The sequence below is a fragment of the Crinia signifera genome, chromosome 1 (genome assembly GCF_055691185.1).
Source record: "Crinia signifera chromosome 1, ASM5569118v1, whole genome shotgun sequence".
Lineage (NCBI taxonomy): Eukaryota > Metazoa > Chordata > Amphibia > Anura > Myobatrachidae > Crinia > Crinia signifera.
Genome location: NC_139217.1, coordinates 296,399,157 through 296,416,037, shown reverse-complemented (window position 1 = coordinate 296,416,037; position 16,881 = coordinate 296,399,157). Strand labels below are relative to the sequence as shown.

At 44.1% G+C, this 16,881-nt stretch overlaps 1 protein-coding gene across 8 annotated transcripts in view; it reads left to right on the top strand.

Moving 5' to 3' along the window:
- KDM4C (lysine demethylase 4C) overlaps nucleotides 1-16,881 on the top strand; it is a 494,625-nt gene that overhangs the window by 290,133 nt on the left and 187,611 nt on the right. For all 8 annotated transcript variants that reach the window (XR_014474177.1, XR_014474183.1, XM_083185981.1 and 5 more), the window contains exons 13-15: nucleotides 3,766-3,941; nucleotides 8,397-8,610; nucleotides 13,111-13,187. Coding sequence is in view for 6 of the 8 variants with exons in the window: in XM_083185981.1 (XP_083042107.1) it covers nucleotides 3,766-3,941; nucleotides 8,397-8,610; nucleotides 13,111-13,187 (467 nt within the window). In the remaining 2 variants the exon portion in view is untranslated. The remainder of the gene's footprint in view (nucleotides 1-3,765; nucleotides 3,942-8,396; nucleotides 8,611-13,110; nucleotides 13,188-16,881) is intronic.

Sequence of the window (16,881 nt, the reverse complement as noted above, 5' to 3'; positions counted from 1 at the left end):
GAAGGTATATTCGCGACCAGAGGGGTTGTTGGATCTCCATATGTCATAGAGGTCGAACTCCAGGAGGAGATTACGAAAAGCTAGGGACGGGCCTGAGGTATATGAGGGGGATGGGGAGGGTACACGTGATTTGTCAAGTTTCGAATCCAGGGCTAGATTGAAATCACCCAATAAAATCACGGAGCCTTTTGATTTTTTTTGCATTAAGAGGAAAAGTTTGCGTAAAAAGGGGACCTGGTTGGAGTTAGGAGCGTATAAGCAGACAATAGTGACCTGCTTGTCTTCCAACATACCTGTTAGGATAATATATCTACCATTTTTGTCTTGGGTCTGGGATTGTAGTACAAAGGAGGTATTTTTACTAAACAAGATGGCAACCCCGTTCCGTTTGGTTGGGCCATTGGCATAATAGGATGTGGGGTAGTTTGCGTCCCTAAACAACGGGGGGTTGGAGGAGTTGAAGTGAGTCTCCTGAATAGCAACCACATCGGCCCTTTGTTTATGAAAGTAGGACAGGGCCAGTCGCCTTTTGTTTGGGGAATTCAATCCCTTCACATTTAAGGACATAAAATTAGGCATTATGTATTAGGGGGGGTTTCGGTGGATGGCTGCGGCTCAGCAAGTGAGGGGTCCTGCCCCAGAGGCTGACAGCTACATTGTCCGCTAAGAACCAGGTGGGGGGAGTAGGGGTGTGTGGGGGGCAAGGGAGGAGAGGGGGGGCGGTAAGGGCAATTGGGGAACAGGGAGGGGGGAAACAAAAAGGTCCGGTACATTGGACCTGCATGACTACTGCAGGGGTGAGGGGGGAGAGAGACGGGTCTTGCAGTAGTGTGTGCAACATCGGGGTGGTGGCTTGGGTCGCACAACGGGGTGCCGCCACTCACATATAAACAAAATAATACCTGTAAAGAGGTAAATTAACAGTATAACATACTGGACAAAACTAAACTTATGAACTGATCTTATTGTCTATCAAGATAGTACCACAGTTCTAACATAGCAACCTAGTTGCCAAACATCCTGCATTTCAAATAACAAATAAAAAAACGATACTTAACGGACAGATCCCATCTCGGTGGAGGGGATCACAGGAGTGTAGGCAACCGGTTCACAAACAGGATCAAACAAACTTCGAGTCCCGGGGGGGTACTCAGGTAGTGGACCAGTCCTGGTGTAGGGTCTCGGGGCGTCTTGATTCCTGAGAGTTGGTGACCGAAATGTCCCAGTCCATCAGGAGTTTAACCCCGGCATCCAGGGATGATATGATATAGGTGGAGTCGTCGTGGTACACTATCAGTTTGACCGGGAATCCCCACCGGTACCGGATTTCGTGGTTACGGAGTGCTGTTGTAACAGGGGCAAGTGCTCTTCTGTTGGCTATCGTCGCGGGAGAGAGGTCTTGGAAGATCTGTAGGCCGCCTAGGGTGTCTGTGAGCTTGGACTCTCGAGCCGCCTTCAGGATACGTTCTTTGACAGTGAAGAAGTGCACGCGGAGGAGCGTATCCCTCGGAAGGTCAGAGGAAACTGTTTTGGGTCGTGGGAGGCGGTGTATACGGTCTATCAGAAGGTCTTTTGGGTCTGTGGAGGGGAGAAGCTTGCGGAACAGGGTGGTGGCGTAGTCTTCTAATTCTGTGTTAGCCACTGAATCTGGGATGCCTCTGATTTTTATATTGTTGCGTCTGGACCTGTCTTCCAAATCTGCCATCTTGGATTTGAATTGGTCGAGATCACGCTGTTGGCTATCATAGGACGATATCAGGTCGTTGTGTGACGCTACAAGCTCATCCATTCGTCTTTCCAGGTGGTCTGTTCTGTCCCCTATAGCTACAAGTTCTGTCTTGACCTCTCGAATGGCCGACTTCAGATCCTTGGTCAGCTCTGCTTGGAATGCAGAAAAGACCTGACAAAGGGATTTCATTGTCACTGGTGCATCAGAATCAACATCTACCCCAGCGAGCCCTGATGCTGATAGAGCTTCGTTTGGCTCACCCCGGGGGTGGGGGGCCAAGGCTGAGGGGCTATGCTGAGCTGAAGAGGGCAGGGGGGATTTTTTTGGTGGGAGAGGTATTTTGGAGGGGACCACATGTTTAACCCTTTTAGCGGGCATGATGCAGTCGGAAGGCACTCGTACAAAAAATGATATTCTCAAGGTGGTTGGTACCGGAGGGGGAGATAACAGTGAGTGCTTACTGGATCATGATTACCTCAGGTCGAGTAGGTTGAGTGAGTGGCAGCATGTAGATTGTTTCTTCACATCTGCGGCTGCAGTCAGGGAGTCTGTAATGCACCCAGGTGGTTCTCCTTAGGGTCTGGAGGGCTAGGGAGAGTGAGCAGCAGAATGGTGAGACGCTGCTAGGGGTCCGGGGCGTCTGCAAGCTTATGCAGAGGGGGGAGTATGGTGCTGGTCCACAGCAGGGCCGATTTGGGGCAGTGGTAAGCTGTTTACTGGGAGAGCAGGAGGTCAGGGGGTATCCCCGGGGCCCAGTGTAATGAAGCTGGGGGGATGAGGGGGTATAGCTCTAGGATGTGGTCCTGACAGGGGTGCTTCACCTTTGCTGGGGAATGCCCGTTAGTAGCTGGGAGGCTCGCGTCCTGGTGGAGGGTAGGAGCTGCTGGGGGCTGTCCAGAGGGTACTCACTGTGTCTGGGGTGTGGAGAGCGCTCAGATCGGGGATGGAAATGGAGGCTGCTTTTCCTCCCTGCGCTGTCCTATAATGGCGGCGCCTCCGGCCGTGTAACGCACGCTGGGTTGTGAGGAGCTGTTTGGGCCCTGTAGGGGGTCCCCGCCGCTGCAGGGGCTGTCTGGGGTCCGGGGCTGGTGAGCGGCGATGCCTGGGAGCGCACTCGAGTCCTCTGACGAGGCCCCGGGATCGCGCGTCGGCTTCCGGTCCCAAATTGAGTCCCCGGCTCCGGCCTCGCGCCTAGGCCGCAACCTGCAGAAGCGCTTAGAAGCGCTTCCCGGCTCCGCGACCGGGGCTGTGAGCGACCGGAGCTCCGGGGGGAGATAGTAGAGAGTCTGTAGGGGGAATTGAGGTAGTTCAGCTGGGGTACTGAGGTGTTTTTTCCGCGTTGGAGCGGGAGCTGTCCTCAGATGCGTCCTCTCAGTATGGCTACCAAGCCACGCCCCCTCCAATGGCTGTTTTTGACAATGCAGATTTCACAACAAAAGTCCAATCTTCAATGCAGGCTAAAATGGCCACATTAAATAGATGTGTGCCGATACTTCCAACTGTCAGAAATATACCCCCCTTACTCTAATAGTTAGCAAAACCTCTGTGGCACCTGGCCACACCCCTAAACATGGCCCCTGTAATGGTATTTTCCAGTGTGCTCTGCATGCCGCAGTCTGACCAAATCCTTTCAAAAGCATTTCTTATATAGTATAATCAGAAAAACACCTGCGGAGCAGCAATGAAACACAGTACCTTCTCCATGTGATATTTGCGGTTTGAAATATCCATAATACAGATGCAGCCATGCTCATTGTGCATGCAATATGGCCACTTGATGCAGCAAGTTTACACCTGGAAATGCCAATGCGTTTTCAATGAGTCACAGGTGTGACTTCGATGCACGAGCATGACTACGTTCACCATGCATGTTGCGCCGGCTATGAGCATGGCTATAGCTGTACATAATATTGCTGGATGTATTGTCTTTATTCAGATGTCATAGTGGAAAAATGGAATATGAAGGGTATCAATAATGAGAACCAAATGTTATGTCTTCAATTATATATTTTAACATCATCTTTTTGGCCACACAGAATTTCAAGAATGTGCTGGTGAAACAACGGAAGAAACTGAGCTTTGGGCAAAACCTCTTATTCATCTCTGGCAGACTAAGGTGCAAAGTTTTTCTGCTGAAAGAGAGTACAATGATCTAGTCTCTAAAGTCAAGCCATATTGTGCCATTTGCAGTCTCTTTTTGCCCTACTACAAGGTAAGCTCTGTAATAGTATGTAACCATGCCATAGTCAGTTGCTCTATAACAACAACTCATTTGAATGCTAAATAATCTACTTAACAGTATTTTTGCTTTGTAATAGTAAACTTTGGCTTTAGTCTAGTTGCAGGCTATGATTTACTGCTCTTGTAGGCACTAAACTTACATCACTCTTAGGCTTAAACCCCATCCATCAGTTGGCCATAGATATTTTTACAAACTTAGGAGGAATTTACTTAGCTGTGGTACGTTACAGTGGCTAATTGATCCACAGAGAAATATCCTTTTAGCCCTGATGCCAGCAGTTATGGAATATTTCTTTGTGGGGGGAACTGCCGAGGTCCTAAAACAAAATCCCTGATAAGTGCCATTTTTCCACATCTGCTATAGCAAAACACATAGGTCCAGGAACTTATCCTGGAGTTTTTGTAAGAAAACTGGATTTTTTAGCTAAAAAAAAAATATATTGGTATGATGAACTGAATTGGCTAAAACAACAGTCAGACACAAAATCTCATTAAAGTCTGTTTTTTGAGTATCCTCAAGTCTCCAGCTAGGGAAAGGAGCAAGTTTTGTTAAATGTATTTAATAGGTAATAGTGCAGACTTAAATTGGTTATATGCTAAATTTATAATAACGAAATTCTTCCAAGTCAAGCAGACAATTGCACATTAATTACTTATCGTAAAAGCCCACAGTCTTTGGAATACATAAAAGCAGTGCTACAAGAAAATAGATGCCACATTTTAAAGCAATGCTATTACAAGAAAATGGGAGGATTCTGAGTTGGGAACAGAGCAAAAATAACAAGTAACTTTGTATCAGTGGTGTAGCTAGGTGTCACGGTGCCCAGAGCAAGTGCATGTTTCGCGCAACCCCCCCTATATTTGTAGTAGGCATGGCACTTGCGCAGGAAAAAGGGGGCGCAGCCTAACATTATACCACACACCGTAATGCCCATTGCACATTAGCAAATTTTGTAATACCCATTACATATAAAGCCACATGCTGTAATGCCATTTACACATAAGGTCACACATGATGCCCATTACATACTATATAACAAACCGTAATGCCCGTTACATACTATATAACAAACCGCAATGCCCATTACACATCTGACACATAAGTGCCACTTACCTCAGGGCTTGACAATTTTTTTTTTAAATCTAGAAGCCAGGATGAAAATGTAGGAGCCAGGATGAAAATGTAGGAGCCAGACAAGCTTAGGGTGCCCATACACTGTGCGATTGGCACCATACATTTTTATTTAGATCACATCACATCTAGTTGTAAACGCAACTACAATAGCGTGCGTTTTGAACGGGATGTGATCTAGTTCAGAAAGAACATGCTGCACATACATGCTGCACATACAGAGGGAGCCGGGCTCCCTCTTGCTGGCGAATTGCCAGACTGTCACCGCTGGCGATCCGCCAGCTGCCCGGCTCTCCATCTGACTGAGACACGCGTGCGTCTCAGTTTCCGTGCGGCGGGGCGACGTGAACCTGTCCGTCTCCACTTAAGGGAGACGGACAGGGTTTAGGGGGGTGCGGGGAGGCGGTGGGGACCCCGGGTGACCGCCGACAAGCCGGCGGGGACCTGGGGGAAGCGCCGTCCACCCACAGTGGAGACTGAGAGACTGTCATGGAGAAGGCGGAAAGAGAGAGAGAGAGAGAGAGAGAGAGAGAGGGGGGAAAGAAATTAGGGACAGAGAGAGAGAGGTGAGTTGGGGGTGAGTGTGAGGGTTGAGAGAAAGAGAGAGGTGGCAGGCCAGAGAGAGTAAGGAGAGAGGGGACAGCGGTGGTGGGGGGGGGGATGGGTGGGACAGCAGGGACAGCAGGTGAGAAGGGGTGAGGCAACAGGGGAGTGATAGAGAGGGGGACGTGCTTGGTTGGGCAAAGGGGTGAGGTGATGGGGGGGGGGGGGGTGAGGTGACCAGGGGTTTTTTGAGAGGGAGCGAGACAACAGGGGGCAATAGAGAGTGTGAGGTGGTGGAGGGGCAGTGATAAGGGGCAGGAATGTGTGAGATAATTGGGATGAAGTGACAGAGGAAGAGTGTATGGGAGGGTAGGTGAGGCAAGTCTTCTCACCAGAATCTGCGGGTCTCCTGGTCCTCAGCACCATCCACTGCTCAGCTTGTCCATTCACTGGCCGCTGCTTGCCTCATTATCCCCTGCTCCCCGGTGCCAGCTGTGCCACTTGACTGGAGGGGGGGGGGGGGATCTGCTGCTCTGTTTAGGAGGGGGGGGTGTCCGGCAGCGCTGCCCGCACTGTGGATGGACTGAGGGGGAGCGGCCAGCGCACTCTTGGGAGAGGGGGGGGGGTCAGAAAGCGCTGCCCGCACTGTGGATGGACTGAGGGGGAGCGGGCAGCGCTGCCGCTGCACTCCCGGGAGGGGGGGCAGGCAGCACTGCCTGCGCTGTGGCTTCACTGAGTGGTGTTGGGCGGCAGACAGAGCGGGCTGCACGGCTCCGGTGCCCTTTGATGACATCCCCCTCCTCCAGATCTTTCACTTATTTTAGTGTTAAAAAAATGACTCACAAAGTTAAGCAGACAGCCTCCACACCCCATTTGCAGCCGCATACCTAATCTGCAGTCTGGCCACCGCAACCTCTCTGCCGCCCAGTCGCCGCACACAGCCTCTCAACCCTTGTGGTCTCTGTTCCCTCTCCCTAATGCTGGGTATAGCATGCTCCTCCCACGACGTGATGTCATAACATCACATCGAGCACACATAAATGTAGCATCAGAGGAGGCAAGCAGCAGTGCCACTGCTGCAGGAGCCACATTTCATTAAGCAAAGAGCCACATTTGGCTCAAGAGCCACAGGTTGGCCACCCCTGCTATAGAACATCCATCTTTGCACAACTACAAGTACTACACGGTCTCAATTTTAAGTGTCAAATCCAAGCTTCACACACCCACTTACAGTATAAGGCCCTCTGCTGTTCCTTTACCATTTACATTTCTGACCTTATTCTCTTTACAATCCCGCCTTTTCCTCTTTGTTCAACAAATGCATGCCATCTCTGATATTATTGCCCACTGATATTATTCTCCATTGCGGCCTCCAAGAATTTGCATGTGCTGCTCCCTATCTCTAGAATTCTGTACCTCTTCCCATCAGACTTTCCACCTCTATATAAAACTTTAAACGGGCTTTCAAGACACATTTCCTTGTAAACTGATTTGTCTATGATCCTAACCCTTTGTACCATGCTCATTGTTTACCCTATCTGTGTCACCCTTGACTGTGTCTGTCTGTCTGTGTCTCTCTCTCTCTCTTCTTTGTAAAATGTAACTTCTCACAAGAAGGGCCCTGTTCTATTATGTGCATTTCCTTCTCTTACTTATCTCCTATATCAGTGATGGCTAACCTTGACACTCCAGCTGTTGTTGAACTACACATCCCAGCATGCCATGCATCAGTTTTAGCATGGCCAAATAGTAAAACTGTAGCAGGGCATGCTGGGATGTTTAGTTCAACAACATCTGGAGTGTCAAGGTTAGCCATCACTGTCCTATGCGATACTCCTTACAACGGCACCTAGCCCTCAGTTTTGGCCAACTTGATGATTACTTCAGTGTCATGTCCATGTACTTGTCCTATATAATCTTGTACTGTAAATCACTGTTTTTCTTGTTTCATTAATGGTTTATATACTGTGTTAGGTGCTACCTAACCTTGTGGCACCGCATACTGTAAATAGAGAATATTTTTTTAAATGGGTGCTGGCAGGGCTTAAACTGGTCCTGGAGAGTTGGGGGAACCCCTTTCCCTCTGCCACCTAATTACCCCCCCTCCCCCATTAGGCAGAGTCAGGGCCAGTGGTAGGGTTTTTGGCACCCCACTGCCAACCATATTGCTTTTCTGTTGGAATTACTGTGCAGGGCCAAGGTGGAGGTTGACCTAGCTCTACCTCACCATTACAGGTGGTGGAACTCTCTTCCACTCTGTTCCCCCCTTCCATTTTAACCCCTGGGTGCAGGGTGTGCAATGCACTTGAGCCCCTGGGTCCAGGGGGTCCCACAGAACACACCCTGCACATATAGATTTTTACTTACCTGTCCAATGAGCATAGTAGAAATCACTGGGATAATGAAGTCAGAGCCATATTCCTGGAGATCTGTGTGCACATGTAGCAGAGTACACATTTTTTCATCTCTCCCCATACAGGTCCACGTTATCAGTAAAGTGGTATGCAATTTTACTATGTCTACATTTGTAATTATGTATATTTGTTATTCTGATGCTTATTTGCTCAGTACAGTGCATAGAAATGTATAGTGCCTTATAAATAAAGGCTAATAATAATAATTTTGGTTATGGGTATAGTTTATAAATATGCATGCTGTATTGTTGTGTTTCTTATAAATTGTGTTATAATTTGTCATATTACACCACTATTGTTGTACTTGCTCAAATGCAGGAATTTTTGTTTCTTTTAGTCAGAAACCTATAATGAGGATGTTCAGTCTTATTGGGAAACTGTATCAAGCGATATTCCTACATCAGAGCAGAAAACAAAGCCTCTTGTCCCAGAAATGTGCTTCATATACAGTGAAGATAACACAGAGTACTCACCCACAAAAACCTTTATTGATGATGATGGAAGAAGTCCACTTATTGCCTGCACAAGCTGTTGTGTGAAAGTTCATGCAAGTAAGTGGATATTCAGTCAGTCAATGGATTTTTTTTCTCTAAATCACATATAACTGTTGGAAGCTTCTTAAACCTGATATGTCATAGTTGTGTTTCTTAGCCCCTTTACTGCTGAAAGATCAGTAAATATTTATGCAGTATCCACACAACTTATACATTGTTTTATTTTTTCAGTAGACAGTGAATTTTCAGAATATAGCATTCGATTGCTTATTTACCCTTCCACTATATATATATATATATATATATATATATATATATATATATATATATATATATATATATATATATATATTTTATATATTTATAGTGCCAGCATATTTCATTGCACTTTACAAATTGCTTTGACTATCTTACATTTTCAATTTAAAAACATACACTCTATGTGTATATGTATATATATATATATATATATATGTGTATATGTTTATAAATATTGCTAAAAAGCAATGTTTTATTTTTCTGTAATCCACACAAATAACGGGCTTGCTGTTCTTGGTTTGGTAAAAATCCTCCTCCTACATACTGTAGCAAAATGTAAGAATTTACACATAAATTTTCCTAATAAAATGGGCACTTCAAGATGCTAACATAATCAGGATTTATATAATCACCTGTGGTATTGCAGTCAGACTCTATTCATTTAGCTATCTACTCTTGCATAGAAAGCAAGAGAATTCTAACTTTTTGAAGCTCATCTTATACTTGCAGCTCAGCAGATCTGTGTAGTATGTGGCTGAATCGAATTGTATGTGTGGCTGCACACTACATAGATCTACTCAATTGCAATGCTTGTTTTATTAGTTTTTATGCAGGATCAAACTGCTCAATGAGTAGAGCGATTGACTGGAATGCAACAGGTTATGGGTTTGATCATGGGTATGGCAGTGTACTGAATTGTGTTATTTATGCAATTGTATTGTAACTGAAAAACAAAAGCTCTCAAGTAAAGTGCACAAATGTGGTATTTCTTGGTATCTACAAATGTGTGTGCATTATTTATACTATACTAGAGATGTGCACTGGCCACTTTTCGCGTTTCGGGTTTTGAGTGCTGATTACCTTGAGGTTTTAGGTTCTAATGGGTTTTGCCAAAACACCGCCTAAACGTTTTGGTTCTGATTTTTTTTTTTAAAATAAGAGTAAAAACTGCTAAAATCGCAGGATTTGGTGTTTTTTTTGCTCCTACACTATTATTAACCTCAATAATATTCATTTCCACTCATTTCCAGTCTATTCTGAACACCTCACAATATTGTTTTTAGGACAAAAGGTTGCACCGAGGTAGCTGGATGCTAAGCCACACAAGTGTGTGGCAAAAACACGTGGCTCATCTTGGAGTGGCACTGCAGCGGCAGACAGGATGGCAGTTTGAAAAACTAGGCCCCAAAAAGACTCCTATCTGGCTTGATCGTGTTTAACATGTGCAACCGAGGAGCAGTGGGTGTTTCGTGCAGCACTGAGTTGTTCTGCGAGTGTGTATCTGTTTTTGTCAGCTTAATACCCAATAAGACCCCTATTTATTAATAACAAGACACAGTGGTCTAAAATATATAGTCACTGGATAAAAAAATTGCCTACTAACAAGTATAAGTACAGTACTAATGGACTAATCCAAAAAATAGTGTGCCTATCCACCAAATACCGTGGACATAAAGCGCGACTAACGATTAACCACTATATGTGCAACATAGGCATTATGCTTTTTTAGGTGATCATTTTTCACAACCGGTTGTGTTTTTGTTTTATATTTATATTGTGTGTAAATGTTTTTTAGATATTTAGACCACTGTGTCTTCTTATTAATAAATGTGTTATTAATTAACCCAAATTCCCACTATTGCGCAGTTCTATTCTCTACAATTGTTTCTGTTCTTTTCTTTGGAGCTTTGAGCTGCCCCAATTAGAACAGCTGAAATACTGTAGACGGGAAAAGTTGGGTCATTTTCACTAACTCTGGCCATAATAACTTATCAATATTCTAATCTGTCGGCCCACTACAGCACAGGACTTTACCCTTCTTGATATTAATATTTATTTATAATGCAGTACAGTAGATGCACCAGCAGAGAGTACTATATATAGTTTACGAGTTATATAAGGCTGTAAATGCACCAGCAGGGAGGTATTAAAATATACAGCAGATGCACAAGCAGACTGGTATAACAGTGGTTAACATAACAACAGTGCACATATCCTGATTGAAGTGGCCAGGTAGTACTGGCTGGGCTGGCAGCCACTGGCAGTGCAGAGAACACACCAGAGTGCAGAGCAGACAGTGGCACTAGTAGGCACTGACAGTCGCCCCAGCAGCAAAAGAAAGGCATCTCCCTAACCTACCTAACCTAACAAAGCTCCGCACAGTCACAGACTCCTATCCCTACTCCTAACAACTCACGAGTGACAAATGGTGCTGGATTCTCGCAGTTTATATATAGGGCCGGATCTAACGAGAATCCGTCGCCGGACAATGACGATTTGCCCGAGCGCCCTGATCCGAGTCAGACGGGAAGCTCTGAGCGCCACTCAGATTCATGACGTTCGTGCGGGCTCAGATCTGGGAAATTAGAGCCCGCATATCTGTAATTTATACACACAAGCTATATGGACAAAACTATTTGTCCACATCTGATAATAATTTAATTCAGGTGTTTCAGTCAGATGTGTTGCCACAGTTGCAACATTGGTAAACACTTGTGATGGCTCATTTTGAAAAGCTCACTTCAAGCGTTGAACTGTGATCGGTGCCACCTTTGTAATAAGACAGTTTGTAAAATGTCATTCCTGCTGGATATTCCATGGCCAACTGTAGGGTTTAGGAACTGAAGCAATTTAGCCATGAAGTAGAAGACCATGTACAGTAAAATGACAGAGTGGTGTCAACAACTGATAAGGCAAAAGTCACCCAAGCTCTGCTTACTCCACAGCTGACAAATTCCACATTTTCACTAGCATTAATGTAAGCACTAAAACTGTGCTTCAGGAGCTTAATGAGATGAGATTCCATAACCGAGCCGCTGCATGTAAGCCTGACGTCACCAAGTCCATTGCAAAGCACTGGATAAAGTGATGTAAAACATACTGGCACTGGACCCTGGAGCAGTGGAAACCTTTTATATTAAGTGAGGAATCACGCCTCTCTGTTTGGCAGTCAGATGCATACCTCCCATCATTTTGTCCTTCAAGGTCGGGACTTCTGCACAGCCACCGGAAAGTGGTGTGGCCTTGCCTAAAGGGGTGTGGCTTATCGGGAATGATTGTCCCATGAGACGTGGTTTACAGCAATAGCCTGATGGAGTCATCTAGCCGAGAAAGGTAAAGTAGCAACCGATCAGCTCCTGTCAAACGTAGCCTGCAAAATGGCAGTACGGCGTTGATTGATTAATACTTTATTTCTTTACCTCTCTTAAAGTTTTCATACATTTTCCACAGTATACCTAGTCATCACCAGGTAGAGTAGCTCCAGCACATTTGCACATGGTATCGTAGGTGCAACTGCACCTTAATGACCCACTATGTGCCTGGCTAAAGATTTCCAGCAGTGGGGAAAGGCTACATCTGAACTCTACTATCAAGCTGAAAAAAACATTGGAACCTTACCATTATTAAAACATGAAATATTTTATGCAAAAAAATAAATAAATAAAATGGTTTCTGATGAACCATCCGTAACAGTTGATATGGTGGCTGACTTTTTTAAAAATCTCCTCTTATTCTTAGCAGGGAATGGGTTAAGAAACTTTCATGGTTCTGGATTATTTTGAATTCAGTGCATCTTACTGGGATTTGATCAACGTGATCAAGGTTTATGGTTAAGTTGCAGTAGGAGGGTTAGGGTAAGCCGGCGGGGTGGGAGGATTGGGGTTAGGGAGGAGGGGGAAGGTAAGCATACTTACCTAACCCCCAGTCAGGATTCTCTCCATCGGTATACCGGCATCAGTGTTGCGAACCCCGGCATCCCCTCTGTCGGTCATCTGTATGTATCTCATCTTATGCAATTATGATTTGCTCTTGCCATTGCTCGTTAAATTTTACATGCAGTCAGTTTGTTATAAGAATGTTCCTGCAGCAAAGAATATCTTGCCTTTCCCTTCTCTCATGTGGGAAGCTTTAGCCTAGATTAACTTACGACTATACGACTAATACTGTATATACTGTACATATGACATTAATTGTATATGATGTATGATATCAGTCAAGTCAAAATATACAGGGAACCTGCTTTTGAATGAAGCTCGCAAACATAGTCCAGCTTTTACCTTGCACAAAATAAAGAAATATGACATACATTTGACTTACCATTATTTTTTTATCTTAATGTGCTATCTCATAGGGGAAAACCTTTGAGACTAAAGACTTGATATTTGCCTCAAATGTCAAGGACACTTCGTCTTGGTTATTATCCCTTTAAGCCTGTCGTGTTTTTTGCGCCATACACTGCTGAGTTTCAGAGACCGAAAGGGGCAGAATTCATTAATTAACTGAGTTCTCTCATTACAGGTTGTTATGGTGTTCCTTCCCATGAAATTCATGATGGATGGATGTGTTCTCGATGCAGAATTGGAGTTTGGACAGCAGTAAGTTGCATCATTTATTTTTAGACTTTAAGCATGACAGACTAGCATGAGAGAAGGGATATTCACCAGCCAGGAACTGACTACAGACCTGCTATTTTTTAAAAGAGAAATCGCCTTGTTTCTGTAACAACCAAATAACTACTCTAATCAGTGACTGTTTACCATACAATAGGTTGCACCCATCTGATGTGTGTGAAATGATAATCGGTAAACTAGTACATATGTTAAACCTGAAACTATAATACAACTATTAATTATGTTTAACCCCTTACCGCCGCAGCCTGTTTTTGCCTTCCTGACAGAGCCCTTTTTTTTTCAAATCTGACATGTATCACTTAAGTGGGGATAACTTTTTTTTGCTTTTACTTATCCCAGTGATTTTGAGATTGTTTTCTCGTGACACATTGTACTTCAAGTTAGTGGTAAATTTTGGTCGATACAGTCTGTGTTTTTTTGTGAAAAATACCAAAATGTCGTAAAAAAATTGAAAATTTTGCAATTTGCAAAATGTTAAATTTTCTGCTTGTGAGACAAATAATCATACCACTCAAAATAGTTAATAACTAACAAAGACCATATGTCTACTTTATGTTTCCATCATTATTTCAACCTCCTTTTAATTTTTTTGGACACTAGGAGGCTTAAAATATGAATAGCAAATTCTCAAATTTTCAAGAAAATTTCAAACACTGATTTTTTTAGGGACCAGTTCAGTTCTGATGTGACTTTGAGGGACTTGTATGTGAGACACCCCCATAAATGATGCCATTTCAAAAACTGCACCCCTCACAGTATTCAAAACAGCATTTTGGAAGTTTGTTAACCCTTTAGGTGTTTCACAGGAATTAAAACAAAGTGTAGGTGAAATTTCAAAATTTCATTTTTTTTGCAGATTTTCAATTTTAATTCATTTTTCTAAGCAACACAGTAGATTTTACTAGAGAAATGTGACTAAAAATTGATTCCCCCAATTCTTTTGTTTTCATAAATATCCTATATGTGGCCCTAGTGTGCACGTTGACCAAACCACAGGCTTCATAATAGAAGGAGCACCTACTTGATTTTGGAGCCTCCTTTTTATGAGATTATTTTTTAGGCACCATGTAGGTTTCTAGGCACCATAAGATGCTAAAAGTTAGGAACCCCCCACAAGTGACCCCATTTTGCAAACTACACCCCTCAGGGAATTCATCTAGGGGTATAGTGTACATTTCAAACCCCCAGGGGTTTCACCAATTGTGGTACAACTGGGCTGTGAAAATGAAAAATTACATTTTTTTACACAAAAATGCAGTTCTGGCTCAAAATTTTTCATTTTCACAAGGAATGAAGGAGACAAAGCACCCCAAAATCTGTGCCCCAATTTCTCCCGAGTACGGCAATGCCTCATATGTGACCAAAAAATACCATTTGGGTGCATGGCAGGACTCAGAAGGGAAGGAGTGATTTTTGGATTTTGCAGCACAGATTCTGGTGGAATGAATGGTGGGTGTTATGTTGCATTAGCAAGACCCCCGAAGCACCAATACAGTGAAACCCCCCCACAAGTGACCCCATTTTGCAAACTACACCCCTCAGGGAATTCATCTAGGGCAGTGGTTCCCAAACTTTTTTGAATCACGGCGCCCTTGAGCATCAAAACAATTTCACGGCACCCCTAGGCCGAATTTTAATTATTGATAAATTCAGAAAAAAAATATTAAATTGTGTTTATATGTCATCCTTAGGGTCAGTTACATGGTAAGATACAGGATTTACTACTGTTTGTCAATGTTATCATTGGTAGCACTGGTTTCGCCTGTGATATTGATCATAAATAATTTTAATTGGTCCTGGGCCACCAACTCGGGGCACCCCTGCAAATGTCCTGAGGCACCCCAGGGTGCCACGGCACACAGTTTGGAACCACTGATCTAGGGGTATAGTGTACATTTCAAACCCCCAGGGGTTTCACCAATTGTGGTACAACTGGGCTGTGAAAATGAAAAATTACATTTTTTTACACAAAAATGCAGTTCTGGCTCAAAATTTTTCATTTTCACAAGGAATGAAGGAGACAAAGCACCCCAAAATCTGTGCCCCAATTTCTCCCGAGTACGGCAATGCCTCATATGTGACCAAAAAATACCATTTGGGTGCATGGCAGGACTCAGAAGGGAAGGAGTGATTTTTGGATTTTGCAGCACAGATTCTGGTGGAATGAATGGTGGGTGCTATGTTGCATTAGCAAGACCCCCGAAGCACCAATACAGTGAAACCCCCCCACAAGTGACCCCATTTTGCAAACTACACCCCTCAGGGAATTCATCTAGGGCAGTGGTTCCCAAACTTTTTTGAATAACGGCGCCCTTGAGCATCAAAACAATTTCACGGCACCCCTAGGCCGAATTTTAATTATTGATAAATTCAGAAAAAAAATATTAAATTGTGTTTATATGTCATCCTTAGGGTCAGTTACATGGTAAGATACAGGATTTACTACTGTTTGTCAATGTTATCATTGGTAGCACTGGTTTCGCCTGTGATATTGATAATAAATAATTTTAATTGGTCCTGGGCCACCAACTCGGGGCACCCCTGCAAATGTCCTGAGGCACCCCAGGGTGCCACGGCACACAGTTTGGGAACCACTGATCTAGGGGTATAGTGTACATTTCAAACCCCCAGGGGTTTCACCAATTGTGGTACAACTGGGCTGTGAAAATGAAAAATTACATTTTTTTTACACAAAAATGCAGTTCTGGCTCAAAATTTTTCATTTTCACAAGGAATGAAGGAGACAAAGCACCCCAAAATCTGTGCCCCAATTTCTCCCGAGTACGGCAATGCCTCATATGTGACCAAAAAATACCATTTGGGTGCATGGCAGGACTCAGAAGGGAAGGAGTGATTTTTGGATTTTGCAGCACAGATTCTGGTGGAATGAATGGTGGGTGCTATGTTGCATTAGCAAGACCCCCGAAGCACCAATACAGTGGAACCCCCCCACAAGTGACCCCATTTTGCAAACTACACCCCTCAGGGAATTCATCTAGGGGTATAGTGTACATTTCAAACCCCCAGGGGTTTCACCAATTGTGGTACAACTGGGCTGTGAAAATGAAAAATTACATTTTTTTTACACACAAATGCAGTTCGGGCTCAAAATTTTTCATTTTCACAAGGAATGAAGGAGACAAAGCACCCCAAAATCTGTGCCCCAATTTCTCCCGAGTACGGCAATGCCTCATATGTGACCAAAAATGGCAGGACTCAGAAGGGAAGGAGTGATATTTGGATTTTGCAGCACACATTCTGGTGGAATGAATGGTGGGTGCTATGTCGCATTAGCAAGACCCCCGAAGCACCAATACAGTGGAACCCCCCCACAAGTGACCCCATTTTGCAAACTACACCCCTCAGGGAATTCATCTAGGGGTATAGTGTACATTTCAAACCCCCAGGGGTTTTCACCAATTGTGGTACAACTGGGCTGTGAAAATGAAAAATTACATTTTTTTTACACAAAAATGCAGTTCGGGCTCAAAATTTTTCATTTTCACAAGGAATGAAGGAGACAAAGCACCCCAAAATCTGTGCCCCAATTTCTCCCGAGTACGGCAATGCCTCATATGTGACCAAAAATGGCAGGACTCAGAAGGGAAGGAGTGATTTTTGGATTTTGCAGCTCAGATTCTGGTGGAATGAATGGTGG